Genomic DNA, 21,281 nt, shown 5'->3' with positions numbered 1-21,281 from the left:
TTCCATGGAAACAGGGGGCATGGCTTCGTTTGATGTTGCTAATCCAGACCCTGCGTGCCCCATTCGGCCCCCCACGCTCAGCTCAACATGCACCATTTCTAGAAATATATATATATATTTCAATACTCCAGTAACCGACCCACAAGTTGATTCATATTATAAAATGACAACAAGTAATTCACTGGATCATAACTTCCTAAACTGATTTGGACCATTTCGAATCGAATCATAATCCCACTGAATCAAACTGAATCAAATTATTCACCTTTAAAATAAAATGTCAATCATATCGGACCCATTTGAGGGAAAGGATATCGACATATGTATGAAATTGTCTTTTAAAAGAAAGAGAAAAATGAGTGGGTTGTCTCAGGAGGTCCAATCCGAAATAAGAAAAAAAAACACACACCAAGTTAAAAAAAAAAGTGTAAGTAAAATGAAGGAGTGAAGCAAAGGAGGAGCATTATTTGCTGACTGCTCGCTTCCCTCCCGGGAAGGAAGTCAGCCAGGGAGAGACAGGAAGCGGAGCGTGTTCACGGGGTCACGGTGTCAGAGGGATGAGACACATTTGTGAACAGTGAAGACAGTGACATTTGAGCTTAGACACACACACACACACACACACACACGCAATCGTGCACAGCCACAAGCGAGATGTGTGGTGCTTGTGACCTTGGAGCAGTCAGCCTGCCTGAAATGAGACAAGGTGAGGTAGATGGAGCTGACAGTTGGATGGCTCAGGGGCTTCACAGATGAATTCTGGAGGTCAAAGTTGGTGGCCCTGTCTTACATATGCATGGCCTTTGTGAACCAGGAAGCTACATACACTAGACTGACAGCTTAGCAGGGACCCAAATATTGTTTGGAATTTCGTCATCACTCACATTGATGACAGCAAATATGTATGTACCGTGTACAGGTGGTGCATGTATGTAAGAAGGGACTATATACACTTAAGTTGATCTCCATTAGCCCGTACGCTAAAGCTACATTTTCTGAAGGTCGGTGTTGCATTGTTCTGACCTTGCCCAGCTGCAGGTCGGAAACGGAGCAGGCGTCAATGAAGGCCTGCGCGATGACGGACAGACACGCGTCCATGTGATCCGTCTTGTCGATGTCAAAGACAAACTGGGGATTCTTCAGGATGTTGACCCAGAATCGTAGCGGTAAACTATGCAGGAACAAGGGGAAGCCTTGAAAAGATGCCACTTGGACCGACCGGCGAGAGACTCACACTTTGCTTTGCTCACCTGTTGGTTTTCCAGATGTGTAAGGTGTCCGGGTCAGTGATACCCCGTTTGTCGGCCTGCTCCTCCAGAAAGTCAAAGAAGTATTTGATAGCCAGTGGGGGCTGTTCTGGGGGGATGCTGAGGATGGCCTGAAAAAGGTCATCCAGGAACTTCTGGAGCGTTCCCTTTGGAAGAAAAGACGAGCAGATTCATGATGTCTGCACAAATCCACTCGTGTGCGTTTGTGTCGCTCACCTTGGTAGACAGAAGGCGTGTCAGGTAGATTTCAGGCAGCACCTTCTTGCGGTGGCTTTGCCTGTGTGACTTTTTGGTCTCCATCAGCTCATCGTGGGGAAGAACCTGGAACATCGCGAGGGCTCGAGTGAGGCACATGCTTTGCTTGGAAAGCTCCCCATGAGAACGCTAAATGAACGGCTGAAGAATTTCTCTGTTTCATGCGTTAGACACATGATCCACAAACCACATCAGCGTAGACACAGAAAATTATTTTTCAAGCTTGGGGGGGCGTCTGCCGCTTGCTGTTTATGAGATCACATATCAGACTGGCACAGCGGGCCTAAATGCAAATGCGCAGCCTAGTGGGGGGGAAAAAAAAAACTGACGACAAATCGGCCCTTAAAAACGGACTATTCACCCGGCAAATTGCGCTCCAAGAACTCATTATTCAAAAGTCAAAGGGCTCGTATCTTGGCAGACGTTATAAAAGAGCTTAAGCTGCATTAGCGTCGCTCTTTCCACGCGGCGGACGGCTTTCCTTCTCACCTCTGCTCACCCCCATTCTCTTTATCACCACACAGAGCAAAAGCAACACGGAAAGACTACTTATAGAATCCAGGAGCGGTAACTCACCAAGTGAACGTACTTTTCTGTGTCCAGATCTTTGACTAGAGACAAAAAAAAGAAGAAACAATGTGCAATCAACAACAGAGCGACGGGCCGAGGGAAGCGGGAAGGAGGTGACAGCTCGGTTGGAGGAAAAAAAACAACAAAAAGACATTGAGAGGAGGCGAAGGTAGGGGAGAAAGTGATTAAGGTGGACCGTAGGCCGGAAGGAGAGGGAAGCTGTCAGATAGCGTGAAGGAGAGAGATTACGAGTGAAAGGGGAGAAAGCAGAAGCAAATTGAGAGAGACGCACACCAAATCTGCGATTGGCTCCAAAGACGCTCAAATGAGATGCTAATGCTCAGCCATCTTTGGAAGCCGCTGCTTCTTATATAGTCAAACTTTAGCGCCTGGGAAACGTTAGAGTATGAATGAGTTGTGGGTTTTTTAAGGGGCGTGGCCTAATGAGTGACAGCAGGGGCTATTTTCAGTCGGATTTTTCCCGTTGGTGTCTGCTCGTTGGGATTTGCCAGGAGAGCAAAAAAAAAAAAAAAGTATTTTCATGTTATCTCGTGCTGCTCTCCTTGCCCACTTGAAAAAAAAAAAATGACCCAGTAACAAGTGGTTACTTGAAGATGACCAAAACAGGAAGATGAAGCATTTGGATGGAGCAACGACGTGTTTGAGAGCACACGGATGGCAAGATGACTGTCCAAATGTTGCGTGCCAGTCGGTGGCGCTTCCCAGTGGGCCTCGCTCCAGACCCTCAACAGCACTCACCGTGTTTTGAGCCGTGCAGGCTCATGACACCCCCTCAAGTCCTTTCAAGTCGCAGCCAGCTTTTGTCAACATAAGCCTATTTGTGGTTTTTGATGGACAAAACCCCAACGCAACACAGCTCGGGTCTGCTGCCTATTGTGGAAGCTACGAGCCAGACAGACTACATCCGCCTTGGACGCTTCCCCGGCAAGGTGTTTGGGGATAGTTTCACCGAAGAGGAGTCTTTCTCCTGGCTAGCCCGAGATTGCCTTGAGATGTGGCTGGAGGACATTTTGGGCTGGCCTTACAATATTACTGCCTAAAATAGGTCATCCCCATTTAATGTTACACTTTTAACATGATTGGAAGGTGACCTACCTCTCCCCAGGGTGTTTTCTTTCTTGTCTTGCAGGCTCATGGCGAGCGACGCCCCTTCTGGGACCTAGAGGAAGAACAACGAGAAGACAGACAGAGGTGCCGGGGTCAGAGGTGAGCGCGAGTGCACCCGAGGCCCCCGGGGCGGACGTGTTTGCTGGCCTACACGCAAAGGGATCGTAAGACTTTGCCACTGACCCAGGACCGTGAGTCCATGCAACGGCTTTCTGCTTTGACGGTTCAGCAAAACTAAACAGAGCACTTAACGTGTACAGGTAGGAGGTCAAAGGTAAGCGGGTCGGCCAGTGTCTGTTTACTCGCGCACAAATGAATGTGGACATAAGCAAATACGCGGAGACATTCCTCTTGGCTTGTTTTCATCTGCAGATGCTTAGCAGGTGTTCGTTGTGTTTGTGTTGCAATTAAAGGAGAAAACAAGTGTCTGTTGAACGTCAAAACAAGATATCAATCTTAAAAAAGAAATCAATCATTTGGTCAAACTTTGTGAGCTTGTAATTTCAGACGACACAAGCAGGATTTGATGAGGGCAGAGAAAATAGCTGTGGGAATTTGGAATGGGACTGCTGACTCTTGATTTTATTTAGAAATTTTGGAGAATTTTTTTTTTTTAAATTAAACGAGTTTAAAATTTAAACAGTTAGAATCTATCAGTGGAAATTCAATGCAAAACAAAATAAGTTATCAATGGAATGACTTTGAGACAAAGATTTTTTTACATGGAAGCACTCAAGTATCAAAACATTTTGACACCCTTAAAGTCTGACCACGCTGTACTACTTGCTCATGTCCATAAAGCAAATCTATTGTCAAAGTTACTTTCACCAAAAAAAAGGGTGGATCTCATTTCTTATAATGTCTTCACATGCGTTTATAGAATTCCACTTTTACTGTATCAGGTAACATACAAAAAAGAAATGGACACTCACAGATAAAGCCGGCCGGCTCTTACCTGGTAATGGAAGATGGTGTTGAGTTTCTTGCGGCCATCCTCCATGACCGAGGAGTTGTCCAGGTCCTGCAGAGGTTTGCTGTTGCTGCCAGAGTCAAACCACTCTGAGGGGACAGAAGATGACAGATTTGAAGTCAGGTGAAAAAAGACCAGGGAATTTCTGTACACATTCGGGGGGGGGGAGACAAGGGTCAGCCATGCCGTGACTCCGGACGTCAAGGCTTGCTGAAATACTCTCGGGCCATTCATCATATCAGCGCCGCGAGCTCGTCGGCTTTTGGAAGCAATAATTCTCGTGATTATTACCGTACAATCTCCTCGATGCATCCTGTCGTTTATTTTATTGCGGCCGCGGGTTAACGTGGCCTCCTGAGAGGAATTGACCTTTTGCAAAGGGGACTGTCAAATCTCCCACGCAAGAGAGAATGAAAATAATCGGCGCTCTTACCCAGATCCACGTCTTCCGCTCGGGGCCACTGGGAGAACGGCAAGTTTTTATAAAAGGCTTCGATGATTTTCTCCTTCACCTGGCAGATGGTGTCCATATTCATAACCTTGACAGATAGCGAGTCCATGCCGCAGCCCTGGAAGGACACGTTGATGTTCTGCGAAAACAAACACGGAGCGCTATGTTTTGAAACGTTCCAATTTCAGCATGTTTTCTTTTCATAAGCTCGCCGTCAGTCAAGACCGGCGAGTCGACGAGGGGCTCCCTCACTCCCTCCCACCTGCGGCTTGGCTTCGATATTCTCACGGAGCAGCCACTCCTCGTTAAGGGTGTAGCGGGCTTTCCCCGTGATGGCGTCTATGGAGCCCTTGTTGATCTGCTGCTTGATTGCGCACAGCAGGAGGAAAAATGGCTCGCCCACGGTTTCCTGAAGAATGAGCCAGCAAACACGAGTCCAGCGTTAGATGATAGTTTGTGGGAACTTGAGGCAAATGGACACTTTTCGGTTGTCGATGATGCCTTCAACAAAGCAGAAGCGTCCAATTGCCTTCCGACATTTTTCCGTATGACCCGGAAGACCGACAATCGACGCACTGAAAAATGCTCATCCTCACTTTGAGGTAGCTGTACATGCAGATGGACATCCAGTTGGTGAGCATTTTCTCCACCACAGACTCGGTGCGGCGCAGCATCAGCTTGGGGTTCTTGGAGGCTGATGCATCGATGAGGTCCACCAGCAGGTCTTTCATGATGCTGGTGTAATACTCCAGCTTGCCATGAAGGGCGATAGTGAGCAGGGAAGCCAGACTGCACCTGAAATATTGAGAAGATAGATGAGGAGAGGAGGGAGATGAGAAGAGGAAAAAAAAAAGTGCCGTTCACCTCCATCAACGGCGTCCAGAGAGTTAATATGAGTATTTGTTAACTTACTGTTAAAACAGCTACTTTCAGAAAGCCTATTGATCACAAAGCAGAGTGCAAAGAGACCCTTACCTGTCTCGTACAGCAAAGTCCTTCTGTTGCTCCAGTGCGTGGACGAAGGTGATGAGGAAGTGCTTGTTATTGAGAAGCGTGGCGAACAGAGTGATGCCTTCCTCTACGTTAGGTCTGGTCGGGCTGCTGGCCTGAGGGGTGCAGACAATTATTTGGCCGTGTGCGCCTGCTGCTCCCATCTTATCTCTTTCAGCCCATTCATCAGCGCTTCCCCCTCATCCGCACCTGGCATCCCAAATATGCAGAATCCGCTTAATGGCTCTGGCTGGCCTATGTAAGGGCGTGACTGAGCAGCGACCATACGGTGCACTTTGCAGGATGACAGAAAGAGAACAGAGGTCCCCATTAAGATAAATGCTCACCTCCGAGATTTATTTTCCGCGACCTGGAAACACTTCCTGGGAAGACGACTCGGACGGAGGGCACTTTATCACAGTTAGACAGCCCCTCCGCCCCCTTCCTCCAAAACTAGCTGGGGATTGTTACTTTCTCTCGTAATGTGCAATCGCATTCAGTGGGCAGACAGGTGTGAAAGCGCGTGCCCTCCCCCTCTTTTGTCTGACCCCCCCCCTTCACAAAACAACAATTTCCATGACAATGTCCAAAGTGGGCTAAAAGGGAGTTCGTACTGAGCCGCATGAAGCATTAACTACTCACGCAGGCGCGCAATGACAAAATGCACGCTACGCTTTTTTTTTTTTACTCACCAACAAGCCCACAGCGGAGCCCTAAGATGCTTCAGTGTGACCCAGTTGGGAAGGCGCAGAATAGTAAGGACCCAAATCAAGGCACTCTGGCAGAAACGTGCGCCAGCAAACTTTCTAATGGCTTAACCCCTTACCTGCCAGTCCTGCAGCAGCGGGTGCGTCTCCGGCAGAGCTCGAGGGCCCAAAGCATCGTATTCGTAGGCAGGCTGAACCAAACTCCTCTCGTAATCCGAGCACGTCTGAAAGACACGTGTTTGATCAACTTCAGAACCAGAAAAAGGGGATGCCTTGAATGCTTTAAGACCCAAACCAAAGGGGATGCCGAGAGGCCCGTAAATGGACTAGTAGATGTTTGCAGTGCTAAAGTGGGCGCAATCATAGCTGTGGAAGCTGATCTTCGAAACTGGTTTCTACCAAACGTCCTGAGAGGGAACCTTCGTGTGGTTTTGAAATGTTAACAAATTCAAAAGGCACGCAAGCGAGAAAGGCTGGATTTGCTGTCAAGGCAGAAAACATAAATTGGGATTCCACTTAGACCAGCAGTGTCCAACATGGCCGCCACTGCAAAGCGGGAGAGCGACCGGCGTGGGCGTGTGAGCTGAGTGCGATTTGACAAATCAGAGTGAAAAGTTCCCTTGTCTCGGTGCCCGCCATTGTTCTGTCTCTTTGAAAGTCCACGCCTGCTCTTGCAAGATAAAACATGCTGAGTTGTTTGTGTGAAAATACCCACGCAGTGACGGACCCCTTCAGGGTGGCTCACATGTCAGAAAATTGCTTACCTATAGAGAAGACATTAACGGTCCGCCAGGGTGCCAATTTAGGCGTCACCTACTGTGCGTTTAAAGCCCCAAGGCTGAGAATTGCGACGCATATTCCAAAACGGGAGGAGAGCGGATTAACTCAACAGCCGTGAGAGGAAAAACGAGTGTCTGTAGAAATCAGATAAGGGAGACAAAGTGAAATGGTCACCTTTGGAAAGAAGGTGCGGGTGACAAATTGTTTGTACTCCAGGAAGGGGATGCCCTGGCTGCGATTGAGCTCCTTGGTCAGGTCCGTCATGTCCGTCTGTAGCTCCGCAAAGCCTGAAAGGACAAAGATGTCTTATCTCTCTGTACTCACCAAGCTTTTTTGCGTAACCAATTTACATCTTCATGTTATTACGAAATCTATTGATGAATTTGATTGTTTTTTATGGTACACGGGACGTGATGTGCGACTCGCCCCAAAGCCAGGAGGGACAACTTGCCCGCTCGAGCACAACCTGATACCTTTGTTCAGCCTTGGCGGGGGTCTACGCTCCGCTGAGCGCTCTTGTTTCCCTTTGTTTTCTCTCCAAAAAAAAAAAGTGTGCCAGCAAATTCTCCAAGGCTTTGTGATATCCGTCCAAACAGACATGATTTCAGTTATTAAGAGATTTTAACACGGGATTGCATCAGTTCATTTCCTGGATCTGCTGTCATACATCATTTTTACAATTTCTTTTCCCGGAAAACACTAAAACCAGATATTGATGATATTATATTTATTCGTAAAATAATTTCGGAAGATCTGTTTACACGAGGATGTAGCCGATTTCAAGCAGAGGTGGCCAGCAGCTATGACTTGGTAAATTATTTTAAGACTAGCGTTGATGAATCCAAAATGAATCAATCCCAGGAAATGAGATGGTGAACAAAACGAGACGAGCTGATGAAAAGCATTCTCGTGCGTTATCTATCTTGCAGCCCACTAATGTGTTCTAAAGCAGCAGTCCGTTCACACCCACAACCTCCCCTTCCTGTCAGCTTGAAGGTGTCCATTTCCCATCTCGCTTTCCTCCCTATTCTCCATCTTCCTCTGTAGCCACTCAACTAGGTCGCAAATCCATTCCAAGCGGCCCGTCCTGCTCTGCTCTCCCCCACTCTGGTGTCCAGCGTGCTTCTGCTTTTCCTCGGACCGGGCGCCTTGACTCCAACCCCTCCGCCTTCCTCCCTCCATTCCTCTTATCTCCAAGCCATAAATCTGGCCGCTCGTAGACGTGCAGCGGCCTTCACGAGATCTCCGCTCGCATGGCCTAGAAACACACGCGTGCGCGTCGCAGCCTTGCCCCCGCGGAGGCGACGTTGCCAAATCACCGTGACTGCATGTGACTGATGGCTTGTCAGGAGCCGGCCTTCCTTTAGGAGTCACGCTTACTAGGCACAAATCTGTCAACAAATCTATCACCTTGTCACAATCGAAAACCGAGCAAAGCCTCCGAGAAACATGAACCGGCGCAAAAGTGCACAAAACAACACAAAGAAAGGTGCTCGATATTTCGGTCTCACTAACTGACACGGAACATCCATTTGACATCTGAACGCGTTCTGATAAAACACCAAGTGTGTGTTTGTGTGTGTTTGTGCATTAAACACACCTTTACGGATCTCCTCTCTGATCTGGGACTCCATCTCCTCCATTTGGAGTAAAGTTTTCTGCCAGTAGCGTTCCGCCCTTCGGCTCTTTGTGCAGTACACAACAAGGGCTGGAGAAACACACACACACACACACACACAAGAAGAAAATACATATATAAGAAATCATATCGAGTAGGAATGTTACTCCTGCCATTGTGACATATTTATGTTGCGTGTTGTTTTCCCTCTTGTTGGCAGTATTTTGTCCTATTTCTGAGTTATTGTTGCAATTATGTAACTAGACAGGTTTTGACCCTTGTCTGGGGGAAATACGACACAAACCTTTTTACCAAATGAGTGACATCTTTCTCAATTAACATGTTAATCAAACCGTCTGCTGAAACTATCAGCGCGGGGCAACAACGAGGCCTTTGTGCAGCGGGCTCCGTTTGTTTGTCTGAGTCACATCTGGATTCTCCATCTCCTGGCCCTCCTGGCGACCTACCTACGGTGCAGAGCAGCAGCAGGACGCAGCACACCACGATGGACACCACGATGGCCAGTTCGCTGCCGCCCAGTTGCACCTTGGCGATGGTGTGCCGAAAGTTGCCCACTTGCACCTGTAGACCACAAGTCAAAACTTAAAAAAAAAGTTCTGTACTTATTGTTTATCTACTTTGTGCATAAGAATGTTTGATATGAAAGGACTGATTTTAAAGCCTGACAGATTTTTGTCATGAGGTCACGAGAGGTGTAAAAACAATGGTAATGACTTGCAGGCAAGCAGGCTGATTTACGTCCAAAGGAACATAAAAGTGCCTTCCACGAGCCGTGTCTGTTTCAACGATACGCCCAACTCCATTTATGTTTCACAGATGAGATTCACACCACCGAGGTGCCATTTTGGAGGAGCTGAGTTTGATCACTGCTTGGTTCAAATTCTCATTGTGGCTCCCACTGCAGCATCATTTTTTTTTAACAGCGAATATGACAAAGTGTCACATTGAATTAAGGGGCAGCTGTTCTTATTTTTTTTTCTTGTCTGCTAAATGCAGTCGCTGTGGGGAAACGTGTTGGTGTTAAGAGATCCAACCAAACATAAATTAGCACTTGTCATAAGTCTCATTTTGAAGAACGAGTATAAGGAACAATATATATTCGACAAATCCCTCATTGTTGGACAACAGCCCAGAAAATCAGTTTCCTTTTTTCAAAGTGCCTTTCGAGGCATGCTGAATCCACATTTTAAGAATGTTTCCGACAACGTGAAGATTCATGGAGTCGTTATAGGACACACAGGTGCATGTGGGACAAATGAGCAAGTGCAGACTTGACAAATGGCCTCCCTGCATGGAGTCACATGACTCATCCTAACCCAGATGTGACAAGAAAAGGACTTCCACTTCTGCCTTGTGACCAGTCAGCAGCCAGAATCTCTCTTGTCCCTTGCCACTTCCTTCCCTTTCCTAAGCCAATCCCAACATTCATAGAAATGTATAAAAAAATGAAAAAGCCTCCCATCCCCACAGATTTTTTCAGTGGTCTGAGAATTTCTGTCGACCGCGAGAAACCCTCTTGCATCATTCCAGCGGAGGGGGAATGGCGGTCCTGTTTGGAAACACACTTTCCTCTCATCAGCTCAAGCGGCTCGGCTCTGCTTCAGGGCCAAACTAAATGCAGGCGTGCAAAAATAGATCGACCATTCTAAAAGTCAGGGCGGGAATCCAATAAAATGTACACAATGGACAAGAACACGCACGCAGCCTGTGATTGCGTCCGTGTTAAATGTCAGCCGCTTTCGACATGCTGTGGCCTTCGTTTGACCTAAGCCCTCGCTTTGCTAATTGCAAGTGTTTATTCTCAGACAATGTTGTAAAAACACACAGTGGTGCTTGCGGAGCCCAAAACAAATATTTCTATTTCCGAGCAAGAAAAAAAAAAAAGAAGAAGAAAAAAAGGCAAATGGTTTTTGCAGCAGGCAGCACTCTGGCGACAGACTGACATGTTTCGGAGCTATTTCAGCAAACCACTCACATTCTGGCTCTTGTTTAAATATTGATGAATACTTTCCCCCCATAGAAATGGAGCCGAATAGACGAACGCTGGGACGGGAATGTCTGCTTTTATCACGACTGCGAAGGACTCGGGCCCGGGCGTGATGAAGACCTCTTCATTGTGACACTGACAAAACCAACATCAAGGAGAACAACGGGAAGCACATTGAAGTCTTCCTGACAAATCGTCTGCTAAAAATGGCTAAGTGATGAAGGATTAAGGAGATAAATGGCAAATAGACGGCAGGTGCCGTAAGCCAAGCGTGCAGAATGACTTTGCGGCGTCTTGTGATTGCTGACACATTGCGGGTCACGTTACAAGTGAGTGAGGTCATGCCTCCAGATCTTAGTGAGCAGACACTTGGCAGCCTGACACGCATCGGAAACATCCCAAATCACCAAAAATAATAAAGACAAACTGCTAGTAGATGACACAGCACTTTCAATTTCAGGGTCAAACGAGGACATTAATCTCAAGTCAATTCATTAGCCAATCGCTCAACGATCATATTAATCATGTCCGACTTCTATTTTTGTTGAATGTAAATTAAAGCCACTGCTCCGTCTTGCGTTGAAGAACTTTAAATATATTCAGATCATGACACTGATGACAAAATGCCCTGCGTTATGCTTAGTGGCAGGCACACTTACGGTAACGGGCATCTCGTTCTCGCGGGAGCTCAGCAGGCCGCTGATGGTGCAGTGGAAAAGTTGGTCATTGTGGAAGCTGATGTTACACGGGTACGGGCCGACCATCACCGAGTATTCGTCCGGCATCAGCTCCAGATCGCTGGGCCCTTTCTGCCATGGGAAGAAACACAAACAGCTGTCAGTGGCTGAGAGTAAAGAGTCACCAGGGAGCCTCAAAGAGCGAGAGATAAGGCTGCTGCGGCGGCGGCGGCGAGCCCGTCGTCTCACGGCTGTCACGCACAGGAGACCAAAAGACATTCTTACAATCGGGGCTCGGGTTCAGCAAACGATCTGGTTAACTGAAATGGCCGGGCCTAGACAAACATATTTGCTGACGGAGGCTCTGCGATTGCCTGAAATAACTTGCTCAGGCCGTTTGCTGGACGATGTCGGGTGGAAAAAGCAACGTAGCATTACAGCCACAAAAAAAAATCACATCTATCCTCTTCTGGATGCATCCAAGTAGTGCACGATTAATCACCGCTGTTTAGTGAATCAACTATGTTAGCCATTTCTCTTTTGCAACAAACAAGCATTCACACTCGCGTTCACACCTACAGACTTAACAGAACACGTTTGCGCTTGGTTGCCCCAACTGTATAATTGTGTCACTTTCCACAAAAAAATATTAGTCCAGTCATGAGACAAGACAAGAAACACAAGCAAAGCAAGCTAAAATTGCAACATTAAATCCATAACAGGAAGCACATGTTGACTGATCGAAAGCCGATGCTCAGATAATGTTTTTTTGTTTTTTTTTGCCTTCACAGTCACGTTGACTTGCATGAACAGACTGCAGATGGCTTTTTGTTTCATCGGTCAAATGACGGTGAAATGACTTGATCATGACGGGAAAGCCCAATTAAACATCACCATTTGCTTTTCCTGCAGCCAAGCGTCAACCGCGGGGCTTTGATTGTGTTACTTTTCGTGTTTCGACGCTCCTCTTTTCATTCCACAATTCTTCTCAATTAACTTGGCGACCATATCGATAGTATTACCAACAGGGAACAAGGCCAAAATAAGGAAAGTGAGAGCCAATTTGGATGGAAGTGCAATCCCCACTGTTTTTTTTTCTTCCCAAAAGTGAGGAAGTGTGTGTGTGTGTTTATTCTAGTGTGCTTCCTTGCTTTGATTGCACCCTCAAGGCCCTCTCCTGTCGCCATTGCAGGATGCCACCTCCCAGGTCTCTGTCAACAAATCATTCCGAACACACACACACACACACACACACACACACACACACACACACACACACACACACACACACACACACACACACACACACACACACACACACACACACACACACACACACACACACACACACACACATGCTGACAGGAAAACCATCACGCTATCGCGAAAAAATGTTTCAGCATTTTGTAAAATGTATACAAGCCCATAGGCAACACGAACAACCAAACAGGCAAAAAAAACTCAAACCAAAGCAGCCACATTTCAGCTCAGCTCCTTATTTTCACCTCTACTTGACAGTCTCGCTCCTAATAAAGAAAGACTGTCTTTCCTTCTTTTCTGCCTTCAGGTCAAGCACAAGTCGAATTTCAAGTCTTAAAATAAATCAGGAAACAACACAAGTCATTGACGCACACTGTCTGGTTAACGTAAAGGGGAAGCGGCACGCCAGGGTGGGCCTCGGATTGCGGCGTTAGCATGTCGTGTCACACGGCGTCACGCGGCGTTGAAGCGGGAAGCCCTCTGGCCGGCTGGATGGATCCGTGCAGACGGGTGCTTGACGAGTGCCGACAGCACAGGTGCTCGGGAGCCCACGCGAGAAGCCAGCGCGTCTCCCGGGACGCAGCCTTTAATGTGTTCTCGACGCCCGTGGTCCGTGTGAATATGCAAGCGGAGCCCCGCAGTGGAAGCGCTTCAGTTTACCGCTCAGCTTCCTTTGCACACAAAACTATAAACAAGCCACTCGCTCACTCTCATGATTGCATGTTTATCATCACTCGCTTTTCGCGCTTGATAAATAGTCAGAAATAAATCACAGATGTAGAAACATTTTGAATGTGTAGGAGATTAGCTAGCATCACGTGCTGACGGATTGCAATTAGCATCATCAGGTCTAAATTCCATACAATTATGAATATGTGGAACACACGCCTGACTGGGATGCATTGGTCAGAAGAAACCACTGTTCTTCTTATTTGACACATGTTTGAATGTGGTCGCCAGGACTCACTCTCGCTCTCTCTCTGGGCAAACCACAATGAGCAAAATGTTTGCGAAACAGAGCTCAATAGAAAAACAGGCACGCACTAATACAATTTCCGGCAGAATGAAATGATGGCTTTGATATCATTTTGAAAATATATATACTATGTTCATCTTATCATGATAGTCTTTCATTGTCTGACATCCACTTGATATTGTAAAGCCAATGTTTATGTTATTAAATCTTAAAAACGTATTTGCCAATGTTTAACTGTGGATCTGAACTCTCCAAAGTAGTTATCTTTCTTCCCCATTCATAATCACACTTTGTGGTCACAAGGATTAAACTAAAGTGCCATAGCACTTTAGATCTTGTCTTTTCTACTTCCTGACCACAGGGAGAGAAACTGCGACGTGTAAGGCCCTAAGGCTACGTGTCACATCCAAAATCATCGAATATTGGGCTCTCTTGCAAATTATATGCAGAAGATTCAATTTGTGCATGAATATATTATTAAATAAAGACAACCTTTTATGAGGGCCGATATGTTTCATTGAATTATACCAGTTAAATTATCATTAGGATCTTTTTCCGTATCTGATATTGGGTGTGAAATATGAAACACGATCCTGTTCACAGTAACATGTTCCAAAATACGGCTTTAAGGCTGTGCCTTTATCAGCTTCATGAAGATACCGGGAATCATCACCAATTTGTATTCAATGAGGGCTTAATGTTTGCAGTCATGCGACTCACATTGATGATGAGTGTCAGCTGCTCTCCTGGGTGATGTTTAATCAACTTTTCTTTGTTGGCTGTGAAAAACTGAGGGTCCTCGACGTATTCCAACAGGAAGTGACCTTTATGCAGCTCATCTTCATCCTCCTCTTCCTCCCCCTCCTCCTCTTCACTGGCCTCATTATCAGAAGGAGAGGGGCGGTCCCCCGCGTAGAGGACTCCGTTCAAATAGAACTGCACCGAACTCGGCTGGGACTGACTGGAGGGTGGCGACGGACATGTGATCATAGAGGACGAAACAACTGTGCAGAGCTGAAAACAGAACGGAACAGGGATTTGACATGTGCTTACAGTCAAACACCATCTATCAAGCTAGTTATTCATATTTAATAGTAATAATAATAATGGATGGATGGATGGATGGATGGCTATATAGTTGATTCTTGTCTTCCAATAAGGATTTTGCTCATTGAGTTAATATGGGCGCTTTTATTTTGAAAGTTGCATTTTGTCCGAAGAATATGTAGATTTGGAGTTAGAAGCCGTGTGACGTGTGCAGCTGACAGCTAACTTTACCGTCCACCGTCCAGCCAAAGTAATGAATTGAGACGACCGCTAAAGTGCCAAGTTGCCCAATTAACATGCCTTTGGGGCTGAAGCTTAAATTTCTAAGAGCCTTTGTGAGCCTTTCAGAATTGTGGGTGGGTGCATTTCAGGGCTTTTCACTAGTAAATGTGAGGGCTAATCCTAAATGATGGCCCAAATGGCCATGTGACACGTACGGCATGGATTGTAAGCATGCGCGTGTGGTGACTCACAGTTTGTCCAATTTCCGCCACCTGCATGGTGGCACTCTGCACCAGGTCAAAGCCATGGCCCGCCACTGTGATGATCCTCCCGCCGCTGCAACACAGACACACCCAAGAAAGTCGTATCCCGGTGTACGGCAGAAAGTTAACAAAACAGCGTGATGTGATTGTTGAGCCACCTGAGGAAGCTCTTGTCCGGCTTGATGAAGCTGATGGTGGGGTTCTTTTCGTACGTGTACGTGGTGCTCAGTTGGTCACTCTGACACAACACGTTTTCAAACTCCACACACACTGGCACAGACTCGCTGCTGGCCTGCGGGGCCGGAGGCATGGTGCAGTGAATGCTGTCGTCCGTTTGCCTAAAAGACGGACGGGAAAAGCGGCGTCTTTAATTCATCACATTTATCCATCGCAAGCGGCGTTGTATGAAGTTTTAATTTATCGTGTGGAAAGACACGTCGGGATTTGTATCTTTTATTAATGACACCCCCGAGAGGACTGAAGCGTTTATTGCCGACTGTAGAACGATCACTCACTCGGTGATGATGCATTCCAGCGTGTTGTTGACCATGACTCGGACCTGAGAACCTATTCCCAGGTGCTCGCCGCTGATGGTCACTCGGGTTCCTCCGGAACGTGAGCCTTTCTTGGGCTCCATGGAGACCATCTTTGGGACCTGATCGCAAAGAACAAGAAGGAGAACATGTATTTGTCTCTGTGGGGGAAATGACATTTATTGGGCCTTGCTCGAGGGGACCTCGGCACTCTCTGGTCCGTGGTGGTTGTCAAACCTGACACCTTTCTGTCCTCAGGCCAAGTACTAAAGTCCAAATCCTTACAGACTAAGCCGCAAATGCGCTCTCAGCTTTGACAGACCATGTCACTTGTTAATAAACAGACGTTAGGTGGAATCAGCAAAGGGAAAACAGACTGCCAGTTATGTGTTGGAAGTATAAAATGGCCGAATGACAGAATCCATTCACAACAAGACAAAGTTTTCCAGCCGACAAGTTAGTTTCATTAGGGCATGTAAATGTGCTTCGTGTGCAGTCAGGTTTAAGTCCTAAATCTGCTTTTTGGCCACCCAGCATGATCTTTTCCTCAAGCTTGAAAAGGCCGAACATCATTTAATGCGTGCGCTGCTTCCTGATGCTGACAAAAAAAATGCAACATTTCCTCAAGCTCTGGGTTTTAAATATCTCGTCTTCTCACATTGACCGAGACAGCTGCTGACTGTAGCAGCAGCTCGGTGAAAGCCAGTGTGAAGATGGCAGAAAACTGAAGCTTGCTACTGTTCGCGCACACACACACACGCACGCACGCACACAAGGTGTGGGTAGACTGAAGATGAATATCCAACATTGCATCAGCATTCCCGCTCGGTCCGAAGCCTCTACCCCTCGGTGAACCTCGCCTCTGGGTGAAAGCTCTCATCCTGGCTGACAAGATTCACTTCCTCAGCCTGTCCGCCGAGGAGAGGCCTATTGTGAGCGGGTGCAAGGAGGCAGATGTTTCCTTCCTGAGGTTTGACGAAAGAGATAGAGACAAATATCCTGTCTCCAAAAGGAGTTTCCCTTTCTGCCACTCTTTTAGCGCCTGCGGTCAATTGCTTTTGGAGTGAGCAGGGAGGCCAAAATGCTTATCCAGAGCTGTGCCTGCCGTCTTGCATTTCCTTTGTCCTTACATATCAAGTGAAGTCTCAAGATCGGGGGCTGATTTATCTCACGGGCAAGGAGTAGTTTATCATCTGCTCCAGCCTGACTGAATGCTAATACCTCTTTGCCTGTAAATAAGATGACACAAGCTGCTTTTATGGCTCTTTCCGTCATCTGGGCCGAGGTCAATTAACACAACCGCCGGCGGACATTATTTGTTTTTACTGGCAGCCGGTGCAAAATGACAATGGCGCTGGGTTGCTGCTCCGATAAAGTTCTGAAGATTCCCACAGCCTCGCATTCTTCCCAGCCATAAAGCGCATCTGTTAACACTCAGCTGGCTCGCCGGGGAGGACTCTCCCGGTGGGTAGCGGGGGAACAAGAGAGACGAAAAGAATGCGGAAGGAAGCGCGCAAGACTCACCAAGTACGAGAAGGCCTCCTTCGACTTCCCCGTCCCGCTCTGATCCACGTCCACTTGGACGATATCCGTCCCGTCCAGCGGAGACCTCCCGGTGACACACACCAGCCTGGGCACATCGAGAGATGAGAGCACGCAACAATTTAGCCTATTTAATAATGTTCATTCAAAAGAAAGAGAACAATACACAAAACAGGAAGCTGGGGGGGGGGGATGGTTATGAACTCATTCATCAAAGCATATTGCATTTGCATGCGGAATCCAATAAGCCCTATGATATTACCAGAGCTAAAGTTCACAGCACCTCGGACCAGATGTGTCAGGCCACATGGGAGGCTTCGCTCGCCAGCTGTCATTTAGCCGTCGTGCGTGTCGTCGGGGGCATCTAATATTCACAGCGCCCAAGTGTAGGGGCTCACGAGGAACCTTTAGCGCCTTCCTTCGCCTTCTGGCTACAGTAAACAGTCAGGGTTTGCACCTGCCGTGCAATGGCGCTATTTCAAGCCTGAAAATCTGCTCCAGCATTTTGTCTCCGGGTTGATGAATCACACGCGCGTGTTAAATCAGTCTATTTGTATCCGCCGCTCCCAGAACATGCAAAATGGACTGTGTGGCACTTTTGCAGGCGCAACCACGCGTGCCCCACTTACCAGATCAGCTCGCACATCTGTTTGCCTGAGTAATCATTCAAGATTTTTGGTAATTCAGGCTCTGAGAATTTCATTTAGTCAGCTGGTTGGTGCTACGCGAGCGAGCGCATGATTGACAGAGGAATTTACAGTACATAGAGTATGTGGCGGAGATGCTCCGCGTGTGGGAGAGGTGCGACAAGACACGCGGGCGACGTGCTCGCTTGAGGTTGACTTGACAATAATACACTCTTGCTTTTCCACCTCATCTGAAATGATTTCAAAAGCAGTCAAAGAACTTCCACAGATGAAATCCTCTGTTGTGTTTTGGGCTCATTGTCCTGTTACACAATCCCAATTAGTTTGGATGCATTTTTCTGTAATTCGTCAGACAAAATGATTTGGTAGACTTGAAAATGGTTTCTGCTGCTACCAAACAAGATGATGTCATCGACTTTTGTCTTTGGGTGTTTCCTCGCAACTCTCACAATATTTTTTTTGTCATCATCCGTTTGATGTCTGGTGCTCGGTACAACAGTCATTTAGTTCTTTTTCGTGACATTCCAAATTGTTGGATTGTTTGTGCAGTAACTCTGATTGATCTAAAGACAGCTCTCTGGTCTTCGTGTTTGCTTAACAGTAAATGCAGTCAAATTCAAACACGATGTCATGTTTAGGCAATCAATCTGTCTCCTATTAATTTTTTAATCTGAAAACCAAACGTCATCAACATATGGCAAAAACAAAGGAATTGCTATTCCAATACTTTTTGCAGTGGACTGTACATTTAGTCTGCGAGCAACAAAGTGAATGAATGTGTTTTTAAAAGTGAGACTTCAACCCAAGCGGGGGACGGGGGGGGGGGTTCGGGCCATGGGGCGTCAGGCACAGCAAATTGCACAGTCTTGGGCCCTCAACACCAAAAAGGCAAGTTATGATTCCCCCCGGGTTCACTGATGTTGGACCCGACAAGACACCATGCTGGCTCCCCACCTCAAAGAGCTTTTATGGGTTTTGCTTTGTGATCTGGAGCACAGTCTGAGTCAAACGGCATGTGAGCAACTCATTTTTTGTTGGCTCTTGGCGGAGGTTCTCACTCTCTCGGGTGCTCTTGTTTCTGCTGTCTGTACAAATTTTGTCCATTCTTTGTCCATCTTGGCATCATTTGACATGTTTTGATTGTCAAACCTTACGCTTTTGTCCAACAAAAATAATAAAAATGAAATTGTCTTGAACGCCCACCAAACCAGAACCTAAGAAGCATGAGAAAAACACACACGCTCACATAAATAAGTCAACAGATTTGCTGACGGTAGCCAACCTGCACTGACAGCCATCAGTTGATGCACTTATTAATTACAAGAGCATCATTTCAAAAGTGTGTAATGATCTCATATTCAAATTAGACGGGCCGTCACGGGCTGCCGCACCATTTCATGTGCTGACAGAAACATGATGAATGGGACGTATACACAAGCCGCATCCATCCAGTGCAGCTTTTTCCCCATACAACTTGATGAAGGAGAAAAAACTGACCAATCAGCATGTAGAAGCGCCGATCAAATGAACGTTGGCCAGTGCCCTTAAGAAATATGCCGTGTGTGTGTTGCGTGTTTCGATACACTCCAAATAGAAATGGACGGGACCAGGCTGGCCTGACCCTGGAGCCAGATTCTTGCACCAGCCCGCGACTCCAAATTTATTGGCTTGAGATGAAAGGACGCCGCTTGTCATTTCCCTGGAGTGGATGGCGAGACTCATCAACAATCGGGTCTTTTTGCTCTCACTTCTCCGCGCACGCGCATGATGAGGGCAGAACCTCACAATTTGATTTGATTTCGATTCAGTATGTTGGGATTTGTCCCTAACTGCTCGTGATTGAAATTTTGGATAATAACATGGAGCAAGCAGAAGCCCGTAACTCAATAAAATTGTATGTCGGAGTTCTCGGCAGTCTTTAAAGTTCAATGTACCTCTGTGCTGAAGGCTATGCTGAGTGTGCACTTATTGCAAACATGCGCATCCGACAACATTGCAGCTCTGCTTCTTTTGGTTTCGACACGCTAGTGCTTGAAAAGAGTAGATGTTTGTCATCTGTTATGTAAATGGCGTCACAATAGGACCAAAATCTGAACAGCTTACTCGCAGACATTTTACGACGGGCAGCTAGAAAAAAAATGCCTTGGTCACGTAATTTCACGCTTGACGGTTGGAGATGAATGTAATGACTTGAAATGAAGGCGATGACACAGGATCACATCCAATTACATCAAGCAGCCAGTGGGCGCCATGTGCTGACGACGTTGGATGCGCTGACATGTTGTGATTTGCCGAGGATAGACGTATTTTGCTGTCATAACAAACAGCCAATGAAAAACAAGACGCATGAGCTCATTGCTGAAGTGAAACGGGGTTCACCACGTTTCGTGCAATGGGGTCGGGGGGCGGACGTCCCGACAGGTTGGAGTCGTGGGTCACACTCACACCTGCTTTTAATGCAATGACGGGCTTCAGCGGAGCGCGACCAGATAAAGGCTTCCATTTGAGCTGCTCCGGGAACTTTGAATGTATTTGCAAAGTTGCTGACTTCCATCCAGCTCTGTTATGACGCTCGACCCCGCTGTCTCCATGGTTACGTGGCGATAATCCCTCAGCTATGGAGTCATTTCAGAAGCGCGCCGCATACAAATAGTTGTGAACGGGTGATAACCTGATGTACGAAAACACAAATACGCCGGCATCCTTTGATGCTAAGATGCACGCACATCACTTAAGATTTGGTACACGTGGCCTGCCGGCTGTCGATTGGCTGCCTGTGGCCGGAGATTCATTTAACGTTATCTTAATTGAAAAAGTGGCGTTTTAAAATAAATGTGGACATTTCATATGACCTTTATACTTTTGAATGGAAGTGCATATGTCGATAAAATCTCTATACTGAGGGTGTGAAAATAAATTAAGTTTCTATTTCATCCTTACTGTGAATATGGTGTCATTTAGCTTGATGCGGGGTTTTTTTTTTTGTCAAGATTTGAATATGTACTGTGAAAATTGCACTAGAAATTTGTAATTGATCGTATGATTTGAAACAACAAAATAACCAATAATGTGACTCAGTTTCAAATATGCACGAAATTATTTGCACCAAAAAAAGGGGGACATTTTGTTTGAGGCAGAACCCTGAAAGATGCTGGGTTAGAAACAACCCATTTTTGCACAAAACAACCCATTTTTGCTCTGTCAAAAGGAACTTCCACTAGATCTATGCTGCACTTGCTAAGGAAGCATTTTATCATAATGCAGCTCTGATTTGCGCTTGGTTCACCAAATCAATAAGTGTGGCTACCAGTGCGGTTTCTTCTGTTAGCTGAAACTAATGAGGCCACTGGAGTTCACTGTTGTGTCAGA

At 46.6% G+C, this 21,281-nt stretch overlaps 1 protein-coding gene across 1 annotated transcript in view; it reads right to left on the bottom strand.

The window, feature by feature from the left end:
- plxnd1 (plexin D1) overlaps positions 1–21,281 on the bottom strand; it is a 50,068-nt gene that overhangs the window by 1,746 nt on the left and 27,041 nt on the right. The window contains exons 14-33 of the mRNA XM_037274802.1: positions 17,248–17,353; positions 15,706–15,845; positions 15,349–15,528; positions 15,179–15,263; positions 14,379–14,672; positions 11,405–11,554; positions 9,205–9,319; positions 8,720–8,827; positions 7,294–7,406; positions 6,459–6,563; positions 5,618–5,748; positions 5,239–5,437; positions 4,905–5,051; positions 4,625–4,781; positions 4,177–4,280; positions 3,210–3,273; positions 2,100–2,134; positions 1,485–1,589; positions 1,251–1,414; positions 1,024–1,171 (exon numbers count right to left, since the gene is read on the bottom strand). Of these exons, the coding sequence (XP_037130697.1) occupies positions 1,024–1,171; positions 1,251–1,414; positions 1,485–1,589; positions 2,100–2,134; positions 3,210–3,273; positions 4,177–4,280; positions 4,625–4,781; positions 4,905–5,051; positions 5,239–5,437; positions 5,618–5,748; positions 6,459–6,563; positions 7,294–7,406; positions 8,720–8,827; positions 9,205–9,319; positions 11,405–11,554; positions 14,379–14,672; positions 15,179–15,263; positions 15,349–15,528; positions 15,706–15,845; positions 17,248–17,353 (2,650 nt within the window). The remainder of the gene's footprint in view (positions 1–1,023; positions 1,172–1,250; positions 1,415–1,484; positions 1,590–2,099; positions 2,135–3,209; positions 3,274–4,176; positions 4,281–4,624; positions 4,782–4,904; positions 5,052–5,238; positions 5,438–5,617; positions 5,749–6,458; positions 6,564–7,293; positions 7,407–8,719; positions 8,828–9,204; positions 9,320–11,404; positions 11,555–14,378; positions 14,673–15,178; positions 15,264–15,348; positions 15,529–15,705; positions 15,846–17,247; positions 17,354–21,281) is intronic.

This window comes from Syngnathus acus, chromosome 2 (genome assembly GCF_901709675.1).
Source record: "Syngnathus acus chromosome 2, fSynAcu1.2, whole genome shotgun sequence".
Classification (NCBI taxonomy): domain Eukaryota; kingdom Metazoa; phylum Chordata; class Actinopteri; order Syngnathiformes; family Syngnathidae; genus Syngnathus; species Syngnathus acus.
Note: the sequence above shows the minus strand (reverse complement) of the source record. Positions and strands in the feature narration are given on the sequence as shown.